Source organism: Lupinus angustifolius, unplaced genomic scaffold (assembly GCF_001865875.1).
Source record: "Lupinus angustifolius cultivar Tanjil unplaced genomic scaffold, LupAngTanjil_v1.0 Scaffold_81_206, whole genome shotgun sequence".
Taxonomy (NCBI): domain Eukaryota; kingdom Viridiplantae; phylum Streptophyta; class Magnoliopsida; order Fabales; family Fabaceae; genus Lupinus; species Lupinus angustifolius.
Window position 1 is genome coordinate 12,502 of NW_017724095.1, and position 14,019 is coordinate 26,520.

Here is a 14,019-nt window from a genome sequence, read left to right on the forward strand (position 1 = left end):
ACATCGATTTGGTTGTTTTTATTTTAAAAAATATTTTTTGATTGACTCGGCTGGTCCAACCGATCCGATCATCTGAGTCGTTAGTTTTAGGCTTAAACGAACTGAATCAACCTAGTTTGATATAAAACCAGTTAGATATGAAAGGCTCAGACCAATTAGATGTTCAGTTTATGATTGAACCGGTCGGACCAGTCGGATCGAACCGAGTTTTATAATATAAAAAAAATAAAGTACAGGATGTATAATGACCAACCAATTCAAAAGTAACTGCTATGATTCCATCACCACATTAGATTTGATGAATCCAAGTGGAACGTGTGCACCTAATCAGATCCAAGAATTTTAAGTTATCAAACAATATATAGATAATTTATATCACTTAAAAAATAGAATATTTTTTATAAAGGAAAAATTAGCTATTAATGACTAGCAAGGCGTTGATGTAATGATATAAGACATCACTAGATCTCTAAGGTTGAATGTTCAACTCGATATTTGTTGAGAGAACAATCACGAATTCTGAAAGAGATTAATTCCTTACCAAATATGTGAAAAATATTATTGGTAGTGCCAAAAAATTAGTTATTAATGTGAGTACCCAAGATATTTAATATTCAAATATGTATTTCTATTAAATGTTGTATTTCATAGAAATACATATGATCATGTGGATAATCAAATAATCATTCAACAATTCATCTAATTTCACATTAAATTTTTTCAAATGTTCATATAAAGTTGCATTAGTATAAAAAATTACACTAAAAACAAACACACTAACATATATGAGTTTACATGAAAGTCAAAAATGTATGTTGAGAAAAGTGTAATTCATTTAGCTAGTTTCGTTAATCGATTGATAGATTGTGTAATTGATTAAACTGATAGTTATTTCTATTATAAAAGACACTGTACATAAAATAACAGAATGTGATGTATTTTTCAACTTCTCTTTTCCATCTCTATCGATAATCGATTATCACCTATCTTAATCGGTTAAATTTCTGCATTTCTTTCTTTTCTTCCAACAATGGTTTCAAGAGACTACAATGGTGCAAGAAGCTTCAGTAGAGGAGCACACAACGATGATCAATGACAATTGAGGAGGAGGAGTAACATTAAAGAAAGACGAAAGGAAATGGCAACATCAAATGGGTTTGCAATGAATTTACCTATTCTAGATGGAAAGAACTTCGATCACTGAAGCATTCAAATGAAAGCCACTTTCAGGTTTCAAGAATGTCTAGATGTTGTACAAATTGGAGTCCAACCAATTGATGAAAATGCAAATGAAGCACATATATTGGAATTCAGAGATGCTATGAAGCAAGAATGCAAGGCAATTTTCCTGATTCCTCAATGTGTTAATCATGCCAACTTCGAAAAAATCTCTAATGCGTCTTCATCCAACGAAGTTTGGGAGATTTTAGACAAATGTTATGCTAGTGGAGTGAAAGTAAAGAAGGTAAGGTTACAGATGATGCGTAGGCAATATGAATTGATACAAATGGAGGATCAAGAAACCATATCAGACTACTTCACAAGGATTCGTAGCCTTACCAATCTGATGAAAAGTTGTGGTGAACAATTGTCTGAACAAGGCATTGTAGAAAAGATACTCAGAACTCTCTCTGCCAAATTTGATCATGCAGTAGTGACAATATAGGAGTTCAAGGACCATGACAATCTCAAGATTGATGAGTTGCAAGGGTCACTTGAATCACATGAACAAAGATTCTTTGAAAGACTCTCAGATAGACAATCACAATATGCATTGAGTGCTGAGTTTAGAAAGAAGAATGTCTTGTACAATGGTAAAAACAAAAAAGAAAGTGGAAGATGGCAAGGAGACAAAATGCATGAAAATGAGAAACCAATCCACAATGAGTAGGGATTTCTCAAGAATAACTCTAGTAATCAGAGTTATGATGGTGAGACAAGGAACAATAGGAAAGACAATGCTCACAATAGTGGAAAGAAGAAAAATATAAGAGCAAGATCCAATGCTTCAACTATAGAAACTGAGGCCATTTTGCATCAGAATATAAGCACAAGAGGAGAGGCAAAGATGTAGAAGCTAGGCATGCCAAGGATGAGGACTTAGATGAGGAGGTCATGTTGATGGTAGAAAATGGAACTTCTGGTTTTGAAGTAAGTGATTCAGATGAAGCATTGGTGATAACTATTGAGAATGGCCCTCAATATGCCTTAGATAGCTTGTACTTAGACACAAGATGTTCAAACCACATGACAGACCATAAGGAGTGGTTTATGTCTCTTGATGACTCTATGAAGACAAAAGTCAAGTTTGCAGATGATAGTTTTATCAATGCGAAGGGAATTGGGAAGATTATGATCAAGATAAGGGATGGCATGGTTTCCTATATCTCAAATGTCATGTATGTGCTAAAGATGAAGAATAATCTCATCAATCTTGGGAAATGGCTTGAGAAGAAATACTACATAAGAATGGAGGATAAAATTTTACAGATCTTCAACAACAAAAGAAACCTGATCTTGAAAGCTCTTATCTCACATAACAGGACTTTCAAGATAACAATTCATCTAGGTGAACACAAATGCTTGGAGACTATAAAAGATGACGCATGGATTTGGCTTCAAAGGTATGGACATTTGAATTTCAAAAGTTTAGAATTATTGAATAGAGACATAATGGTTATTGGCTTACCTAGTATAAAGACACATGACGAAATATGTGAAGAATGTCTCATAGACAAGCAATCCAGAAACTCTTTCAAGTCACAGATACCAACTAGATCCACTAAGCCACTAAAAATATATACACTAATGTATATGGACCTCTAGAGGTTCAGTCACTTGGATGAAACAATTACTTTGTAACCTTCAAGGATGACTTTACCAGGAAATTGTGGATCTACTTGTTAAGAAGGAAAAGTGAAGTATTTGAAAGGTTTAAAAGCTTCAAGGTGCTAGTAGAGAAGCAATGTGGGATGAAATTGAAGATCTTAATTTAGAGTGATGGAGGGGGAGAATATATCTCTCAATGAATTCAAGAACTTTTGTGAATCAGAGGGCATTACTCATGAGGTAGTGACTCCATATACTCCATAACACAACGTGGCAACTGAAAGGTTAATAAGACAGTTCTTGATATGTCCATACGCATGTGGAAAACCAAGGTCTTCCAAAGAAGTTCTGGGGAGAAGTTGTGACCACTACAACCTATATCATCAATAGGAGTCCAACAAAAAGATTAAAATGAGTGAAACATGGGAAACATGGTCAGGAATCAAACCTAGTGTGAAACATTTCAAAATATTTGGCTCAATATGCTACAAGCACATTCCTGACAACAAAAGAAAGAAAATGGATGACAAATGTGAAAAACTAATATGTCTAGGATATCATCCCATAGGAGCATACAAAGTATTTGATCCAACAATTGATTATATTACACATAGAAGGGACCTTAAATTTGATGAAACTCAGTATTGAGATTGGAGTGCAAGCAATGCAGCCACAAGCATACAAAGTCAGATGGATATTGGAGGTAGTCAATAGACATAAGAAGAAACTACAATTGAAACAGACAATATAGATGTAGTTGAAAGACCTCAGAGGCAAAGGCATATGCCATCAAGGCTGTGGGACCTTCAACTCACATTATAGGGTGACTTAGTGCATATGGCGTTGTTGGCTGAAATGGAACCTATCACATTTGAGCAAGCTGCCAAAGAATTTTGTTGGATTGAAGCTATGAAAGAAGAGATTAGGTTCATTGAAAAGAATAGGACATGAGAACTTACAACACTGCCAAAAGGGAAGAAATCGATATCAGTCAAGTGGGTTTACAAGGTGAAATTGAAGCCAGATGGAACTGTGGCTAAGCACAAGGCCAAGTTAGTTGCTAAGGGTTTACTACAAAAACCTGGCCTAGACTTTGAAGAAGTATTTGCACTAGTTGCAAGAATTGAAATTGTGAGATTAGTTATAGCAATTGCAAGCTTGAAGAATTGGACCTTGAGTCAAATGGATGTGAAGTCAACCATCTTGAATGGTCCATTCGATAAAGAGGTGTTTGTGTTACAACCTCTTGGCTTTGAGGTTTCAGGTCACGAACAGAAGGTCTACAAGCTACACAAAGCACTCTATGGGCTAAAACAAACTCCTAGAACATGGAAAAAAAGAATATACACCTTTCTTGTCAAGCAAGGACTTCTAAGATGCACAAGTGAGCATGAGATCTATGTAGAAAGCACACTTGCATAGGCATCAATAATCATTTGTCTGTATGTAGATGACTTGTTGATAACTGGGTGAAAAAATGAGGAGATAGAGAGCATCAAAAGCAGATTGAAAGTAAAATTTGAAATGATTGATTTGGGAACACTTTCATACTTTCTAGGAATAGAATTTGTGAGAACAAATAGAGGTATTTTAATGCATCAGAAGAAGTATATCTCTTATGTGCTCAAAAGATTCAACATGTTTGACTACAACTCTTCCTCGACAGTAGTAGAAACTGGAAACAACCTATGCAAAGGAACTCCTAATGATCAAGTCGTGGATTCTACACTCTATAGGCAAATGATAGGGTCACTAAGGTATATCTGCAATACAAGACCAAATATAACTTAAGGTGTTGGCCTGGTAAGCCAGCATATGGAGGACCCTAGACAAACTCACTTGATGGCAACTAAAAGATTGCTAAGATATCTAAAAGTAAGCATTGATTTTGAAGTATTATTCCCTGCTAACACAAAGAGCAAAGCAAGAACTGTGTTTGGATACACAAATGCAAACTGGTGTGGAGACAAGGATGATAGGAAGAGCACCACTAGCTATTTATTTAAGTTAGGTGATGCCTCTGTCAATTGGAGTTCCAAGAAGCAAAAGGTAGTTGCCTTATCCTTATGTGAATCTAAATACATTGCAGCTTGCCTAGGAGGATGTCAAGGTCTATGGTTACAATCTCTGCTCAGAGAATTGAGAGTGTATGTAGGGGATTATATGCTATTGTTTGTTGATAACAAATCAGCAATAAACTTAGCCAAAAATCAAGTGTCTAATGAGCGTAGCAAACACATAGAGAACAAGTATCACTTCTTAAGAGACCAAGTGGAAAAAGGCAACTTAAAGCTTCAATTCTATACATCAAAAGAACAACGAGTTGATATCTTGACAAAGGCATTGAAGAAACGAGTCTTTGAAAAGCAGAGAAGACAACTTGGAGTTGTAAGCCTAGCTAGTATGAATTAAGGAAGAGCGTTGAGAAAAGTATAATTCATTTAGTTAGTTTCGTTACTCGATTAATAGATTGTGTAATCGATTAAACTGATAGTTATTTTTGTTCTAAAAGACATTATACATGAAATAACGGAATGTGATGTAATTTTCAATTAATCTTTTCCATCTCTATCTATAATCAATTACCACTCATCTTAATCAATTAAATTTATTTATTTATTTCTTTTCTTCAAACAATGTACTCATTATAATTCTTTTGTGAGGGCAAATGCCCCCACTACCGTCCATAAATAAATAAATAAATAAATATATATATATATATATATATATATGTATGTATGTATATGTATGTATGTATATGTATGTATGTATGTATATGTATATGTATGTATGTGTCCATAAATAAATAAATAAATATATATGTATGTGGGGGACAGACAACTACACGTGAAAAACGGATCATACATCTTTTATTCATATTAATTAGAGAATGTGACATTATATCAATAGTTTGTTTTTTCTTTAATCTAAACTTCAACACAACGACATCAATAGTTTTCAATACAAACTTAATGAAATACAATAATTTATATAACAAATAATTATAGAATGCCGTTGAAGCAAAGCACCAACCTAACCTAACGAATCCTCATTTTCATCTACCATGTTCATACATTGTTCGTTATTAATGACTATAAACATGTTTGGTGACAAAAACTATGCTTAGTTTGAGAATGAAGATGACGGTCTATCGCAGTGAAAGGAATAGAAGATTTGTTGTCATTTAGCCACATATATAGATTTATTTTTGGTAGAATCATGGGTATCATGTACCTTTTTGAGTAAAGAACTAATCTCTTTCGAGATATGTGACTGTTCCTTTCAACAAATGTCACTCTTAGAAATCAAACTCTTAATATTTTGGTCATCCTAGGAATCAAACTCTTAATGTCTTGTTGACTATATATACATATATAGATTGAGAAGAGATAAATGACCTTAAAGAAATAGTAAACATAATAAACTTGTTGGTTTTCTATTTGATTGGACTAAGATTGTAACAAAAAAACTAACAATCATGATTTTAAGTTATTTATTAATATAAAAAAAATTAAATTTAAAAAATTATTTTCTCCGATCCCCATATTCAAATATTAAATTCTTGAATACTAAAGAAGAGTTCAAGTCAACAAAATTATTGAAGTTTAATTTCACACCTATGTCAAACTATTTACATATAATATAATAAAGGAAATATAAGGCCACTATCTCTGTCACTTCTAGTCGCCTTGTTCAAATCCATTTACCCAACACAACTCTTAAGTATATCGAAAAGAATAAAGTTATTGTCCATAAGTACAAGCTCACACATCTTACAAAAATACATGAATACATAACGGTGAATCCACCAAAAAAAGAAGGATACTACTGATAAAAATAAACAAAAGATATAGTGTTAAATGCACTAAAAAAAGGTTAAACAACAAATGAAGTAAATAGCCGAATCAACATGACATAGCCGTCACCTTTATTGGCCTCAGAATTAATCTCCAATAATTCCTCCATGGTTTCTCAGATTTTCAAAACTCAAAGCATTAAGGAGCTCTAGCAGTTGGGCAGTGTAGGAAGCATCTATGGAGGTAAGATTAAATAAATGGATTATTATTAATATTAGACTAACCATATCAAATCTTGATGAATAATATAAGTAGTATTGTGTATAAGATTTTGTTTTTAATATGCAAAGATTCATGCTTACTAAAACATCATTGAATATATAACTCTTAACATAGCTCACTAAATATAACACGGTTGAATATTTGAGAAACAACTGTAGTTGCTGCTTAGTTAAACAAACACTGTTGAATATATATATGTCTATCATATTTAAGAGCACTTGTTTTATGGAGCACAAATATTTTATTTCCGTTTATCATTTAACAACGTTCTACATACTAACATTGTCGAATGACTCTTGTTATATACAAATTCTGACATGTTGAATGAAATATTAATATAAGAAAAATACTTGCATTTAGACGAAATTATGTAGAGACAATCAATGCGATCCTTACAATATATTAATATTTTAATTATAATTAATTTAATCTTAAATGATATCATCAACAATTATAAAATGTATTTGTCTCCAAATATGACATATTACCTACATCTCTATACAAAATTTTCTCTTAGTGTAAAATATATGTAGCATACTCGTTTCATATTTACTCAATTTTAATCATCTTGGAAACTACTTTATAATTTGATATTTGCATAACTAAAAGCATGTAGATGAAATAGGGATAAGTTGTTCTAACTTATCCACAAATCTCAACTCTAAGTTCCTTGGAATGTAGCTGTGTTTGGTAATATTTTCTTTTCTTTCTCCCATGTTTAATTCAGACTTTCAAACTATCATGGAGATGGTGGAAATTAATAGATTTTTTATTTGCCGACAGATTTGTAACAAGTCTTTTTTTTTGCAATAAAGAAATGTCATACAATACTGAATATACGATACAATAATGCCATTAACCTTGAAATCAAACATTTGAAGATGAAGTGGAAGCTTCATCTTCAAGTTTAATCACCTTTACTTGTTCTAACAACAAAGATGAACTAGTAATATTATCAACCTTTTCCTCAGCTTCCAAACAAGAAACACAAGGAGTAGTGCTACAACTACAAGAAGAAGATGAAGAAACAGAAGCAAATTCAAGACCAAACAATAAATCAACAAAAGCATTAACAATATAACCATGACAACTTTTCTCATTAACCCTTAAATACCAACAAAAAAGCTCTTCAAGATCCTCCCAATCTTTCACACCATGAGCCTCTACAATCTCCTCCATGGACTTTCGAAAATCCACATAAGGGTCTTGAGAATCCATGGACAAAACAACACTATCTTTGAATGGAACCCTTACTCCACTCTTGGCCTCTAATATGGAGCTAGTTTCATCTGGCTCAAAGAACAAACGATCAGACCGTGATTCGCGAATCACGGTCTCGGTTGAATCTTGACCTAATCTGGAATCCTCAGAATTGGTTGAGAAGCTTGTAGAATCAGTAGAGACAGTGAAAAAAGATTCAGAACTTTCAAGCACGTCCATGGTGGCATCTAAATAGGTTGAGTTAATGGTTTTGAATAAGGCATTATTGTTGGCTCTAAAAGATAGGGTTCTTGGTTGGTGACATGAAAGCCAAGGCCATGATGAAGAAGAGGGCTTCACTTCTGTGTTGTTGTTAAGAAGAGAGGGGGGCTTCATTTTCTTACTCATGGATAAAAGAACTTCTTTGGTAAAAGAAATGAGAAATCTAAGTTCAAATGAATTTTGGAGCTTTAGAAATGTGAGTTAACTTCATTTTGGAAGACACAGATTATCTGTCTTCATTCTTGTCCTATTTTCCTATCTCGATTCAATAAAAAATTGTCATTTTATTAAAGGAAAAAAATTTAAAAACTTAAAATAACATATGTGTATTACTTGGAAAAATTCTATTGGCTTGGGACATGGGACACACTGATTTTGGGACATGTGATCCCCATTATATGACAAGTACAGGAAGCTTTAGAAATGTGAGTTAACTTCATTTTGGAAGCATTTGTGGAGTGAGATTCCTATATATTAATATAGAGGAAAGTACTCTTTTTTCTTCTAGTTTTAAGAGTAATAATTTAATATCACTCTAAATTGAAATGATATAAATGTAAATGCATATTATTTTTTCTTTGGTATTTGAGAGTATTTCTTTCTACGAGTCTCACTCATGTTTGTGGGGTTGAGGTAGGCAGAGATCTTGACAAATGGTAGAAACAAATTTTTTATTGGTATAGATTTCTATTTAGTTTTTAATTAAATAATATAAAAATATTAATATGATATTCCGTTCATATTATATTTCTACTATAACCATTTGATCACCATAAGTTATAATTCTTGTTAGGAAAGTTAAATACACTCTTTATTTTTTATGGCTATGTATTCATGCAATGAAATGTATTATTGATTAGAATATGAGTTTATTATACTTTTTATTATATTATTCACATTTGTTTAGACAACTTAGGTGTTGTGAATTGTGATACTTAAATCAAAATAAAACATGTGACACTACTTACCAATAAAAAATAAAGTGAAAATTTATTTTGTTCCATCAATTTTTTTTTATCAATTTAGTATGTCAAAATTTGAAAACCCCAAATTGTACCCAAAAATATTAAATATTGATTAAATTTAACATTTGACTAACATTAATAGTCTTTGAATAATAATCATTTTTTTTTTATTACACAAAAAAACTTTTAAAAACTAAAATGGATACTCATTATTAAAAACGTGACTTTCGAATTTATGACATGTGTTTCATACTCATTTAACAAATACAAACATATGTGTCAAGGGATAACACAACCTTTTATATTCAGGGCTTTAATCTTCCAATTTCATGACCTTAATGTCCCAATGAGTATCCTTAGAATAACATTATGAGTTTTCACATTTGTTATGTAGACACTCAAGCATCTAATTAGAATACTTAAATATTTCACTAAATCAACATGAGTCACTTTAGTTAATAATGGTATGAGATACCAAGTGTGAACACTTGTATTTAAATTTTGATAATTACAAAATCTTCATCTTCCTCATATAAAAACTTTGCCCAATAACACTTTCAAAGAAGAAGAAAACATATTTTTAGAATTTGCTTTTCTTGAATTAGTACACTAAAAATGCAATTTGCATGTATTTTAAATAGCAAAATAAAAACATATAAAAAAGCGAAAGACCAAATGTATCAATTAAACCTTAACTTCCTATTCTTTGTACTATAATCTATCTAATCCAAACAGTAAAGAATTACTTTGATATTTGAATGGGATGCTTTTTTTGTTCTAAAATCAATTGAATATATAGAATTTTTAATTGGGTATTTGATGGGCCTGCTCACGAATTGGGTAAAATAGTCTAAGATAGGGTAAACTTTGCCTAAATAATCACAGACCTTCTTGTAACATGTCGGCTCGAGCATGACATGTTATGTATGCTTAGTAGAAGACTAGAGAGTGAAGGACAAAACCAACAAAAATCATAAAATATAGTTTCTTTAAATATAGCATGTTACATGAGTTTTCATATAAGTTTAAATTTAGATGGCTATCAACTAAATTTTATTATAAAAAATCATCATTAACTCATCCATGAAAATATAAAATAAGCACCATTTTTGTCTTAAACAAAGATCTTCTTCATTAATGGAGAGATAAATGCATGTTTTTGTATTTGTTTTTAGTAGCAAAAATATTATTTTCTTATAATCAAAAGGATAAATGTGTCATTGGAAATTACATTTTCCTTTAGTTTTTGAAGTACTTACCTCTCCATTAATGAAGAGGATCCTAACTCTTTCGTCTCATGGACCAAGCTGACATCCTTCTTGGCACTCCAACTACATGTCACAACTAGTATCGTGGCAAACTGTGGAACTCAATTGATGTGTTTAGCAATTGAGTTGGAGACAAAAATATTTACGTGCCTAAATCGGTAATCATCCAATCTTTCCAGTACTAAAATGAGATTAAGCAATCCAAATAGCCTATTTGTGATATGAGCTTTGAAGGGGAGCAAGGGAAATGAAAAGTTCAAGAGTCATAAAAATACACTTGTGAGATCACTTTGAAGCTCTTTATTTCTTTTCTCTTCCAAAACTCAACTCGCAAAAGACTTAAAAGATAGTGGGGATTCATATTCACGTATCACTTGTTAAGGTAGAAGAATTCACGTGCCTCATGAAGAAAGTCCAACGTTGAGATTGAGACCTTTGAGATGTACACCTAATTAGGAATAGACTAACTGAGTGGTACTGAACAAGAAGAGAAATGAAGAGGTTTCACCAATGGCAGGGTCCCCCCATTTGTTTTTTCTTTAATTTGATTCATAGTTTCACACATATAATTGGGTTTTTTGGTGCTTTCAAAACTTCCAACCACTGGTCCATACAACATAGTTAAAGTTGTATCACTACTCATAATTGCATTCCAATATGTTATGGTTAATCAGCAACAACATGGGACTGGTGCTATAAGGCTGCTACATTTTCATGGACAAGTTTATGTGTGTTGAATGGAATGGGACTGTACTGTAGCCTAAGCTATTGTTTTGATTGTGTTATAAACATAGCATTTTCCCAATTGAATATGGATTCCCCAGTTCCCCACCACTTTATGGCGAATATTGGCAACTTATAGGATCAATTAGAGGACTTGTATTCTTTCCTTCTTTTAATCATAATTTTGCGGTTATCTTGTTTGTAACTTTCATATTATTACTCCAAAACTTTCTCTAATTCTATGTTTGGGTGGATGGGGTGAGAAGTTATGGACTCAAATGATCAAGTCAATGAGTACAAGTTGTATGCAAATAACATGAAAAGATCCTTACTGTATGGCCTAGGCTATTATTTATAATGGGGCTTCAATGTATGGCTTCAGCTGTTATTTATAAGGGAGAAAGTATGCATGTGTAATTTTGTGAGACATTATGCAAACTACATAATGAAAAATATGCACACCTGACAAAAGGTGAGAAAGATGTTATGTAGAAGTAAAAATAGGTTTTCAAGAATCGAGAAAAATTGTGACTAGTGTCTTCCATAAAATATTGATGCACACTTTTTTAGAAGTTTCCACACTTGTGTAGAAACAAGTAATGATGATTGTATCATAATATGTAGAATTATCCTAAACTTCTAGTATATTCTATTATAGACATTTAGTATTATAATTAAAGAAGTATCTATAAATCTTGAGAAAAATGTATACTAGATACTTGTGGAACCATCTAGAAATTCATAAGTATTGTAGAAAGCCTATAAATAGGTACTCACCCTTCATTTGTGATGCATCCAAATAAGAAGCAAATCATTCTAAGTTGTGTAGCTCCAAAGCTTCTCCACTTCTATTTTCACTACTATAATTTTCATTTCTAAAATACTATAAGTCTTCAACTACTAACCCCGCCATTCATTTAACCACAAAATTCATTTAAGTTTTGAGTTACTCATTTCATTTTCAATTGATTTTAAGATAAAACCTTAAAATGATATCATTGAAACCATCACTTGTTATTAAAGTAGTTTTGCTATTATATTGGATCAACTTACAACAAAAACTATGCACTATACCCACATCTTTCGTGTATGTCAACTATTGTTTATCACTACTCTCACCATTACTCGACTTTCTAAAATAATAAATATATGAAAAATACCTGCATGGAAGTGTTATGTGAAGGAAACACCAGATTCAATTCTCTAATTGATCGTTTTCAACTAAAATGTCCCTTAGCTTATTATCAAGGCTAGCTATCTAAAATTCTAGAAGCATAGATATCAATGGGATCAAAAGGGATTGGTTGTTGATGTCTTTCTCGGAAATAGCCGAACATGGATGGGTGTGGGATTAGGGCTTTAGAAGGTATGTGTATACAATTTTGGGCTCTTAAATCAATGGCCCATGTGATGGGCACTTGCTTCAATCCCTTAAAACCAAGCATGGCTCACACACATACATATATATATATATATATATATATATATATATATATATACACGAGGATAATACTTGGGCACTGTATAAATATTTATACACATTTAATGTATCATTTATCAATCATTTGAATTACTTGTATTTAAGATTTAATGATGATTGAAAGTAAATAATTAATGATATAGTGACAATATAAAAAACTCTTACATTATTAGTACATACAATTTTCTCTATATAAATTGAGAAGAATTATTATATAAAAATGGGAGAGCAATAAAAAAAGTCATGTAGATATGATGTATGTATAAAAAAGTTATGTAAATATATTTTTTAATAGTGTAATATTTATGTATTGTTAGTATAAAAATTTATACATAATCATATATTATTTACCAATCGTTTGTAATATTTTTTAAAGAGTGAATGATTATTAAACATAAATAATATATGAAACTCATAACTATCAGCACATATATTATTAGTTTTTTCATTTTTTTCATCTTTATTATTCAAATAAAATTAATAACTCATACTAATTATTTTTATTCATCTTGATAACAATTGTTTCCACTTAAATATTACTTTTATATAATTCTAGTTGGAACTTTAGTCATATTATATATAGGCCAATTAAGTTGGCCATTTTTAAGCAAGGTATCCACTATCCAAGTACTATATTAGAAATGACGACTAATCCTCCTTAGATTAGTGGCTATTTATTATAGCAAATGTTTCTGGATTGAAATTTATGCACATTGATAATCTACTTCTTAAAATCCAACTTACCAGAGCTTGCTTGATTAAATACTTTTTAATATCATGGGCTTGGATTTTTAGGTCATAGCAAAATAATCACAAATTTATTTATTATTCATCCTTATAATAGTGATATAAATCTTAGCATGTTAACAATCACTCGACTATATTTTTTTTTTGGTTATCAACTATATGTTTTTTCGTCATTGGTATCAAGGAAAAGATAAATAAAAAATAGACTTACTGAAGTTGAAAATTACGGAAAGAACTGAATTTATTAAAATTTACATTATAAGAGTATTTCAATGATTGTTTTATCGTCATATTATTAACAGATATATTTAGACATTATACAGCGTTTGTCCATGATAGGAATATTTTAGATGCTACTGTGATTATTAACGAAACTATTCATTCGGCTAAAAGACATAAGGATAGTTGTTTATTGTTGAAAATTGATTTTGAGAAAGCTTATAATT

General features: G+C 31.3%; 1 protein-coding gene across 2 annotated transcripts; it reads right to left on the bottom strand.

Annotated features, from left to right (window-relative positions):
• Positions 1 to 7,665: 7,665 nt before the first annotated feature.
• On the bottom strand, positions 7,666 to 8,598 carry LOC109339589 (transcription repressor OFP13-like). 2 transcript variants are annotated; one of them, XM_019577052.1, is made up of 2 exons: positions 7,940 to 8,598; positions 7,666 to 7,903 (listed from the first exon to the last, which is right to left on the bottom strand). In XM_019577052.1, the coding sequence occupies exons 1-2, from the start codon at positions 8,514 to 8,516 to the stop codon at positions 7,776 to 7,778; spliced, it is 705 nt and encodes a 234-aa protein (XP_019432597.1). In that variant the 5' UTR covers positions 8,517 to 8,598; the 3' UTR covers positions 7,666 to 7,775. The 2 variants fall into 2 exon arrangements, with proteins under 2 accessions (XP_019432597.1, XP_019432596.1); XM_019577051.1 differs by having other exon boundaries at positions 7,666 to 8,598.
• Positions 8,599 to 14,019: the final 5,421 nt, after the last annotated feature.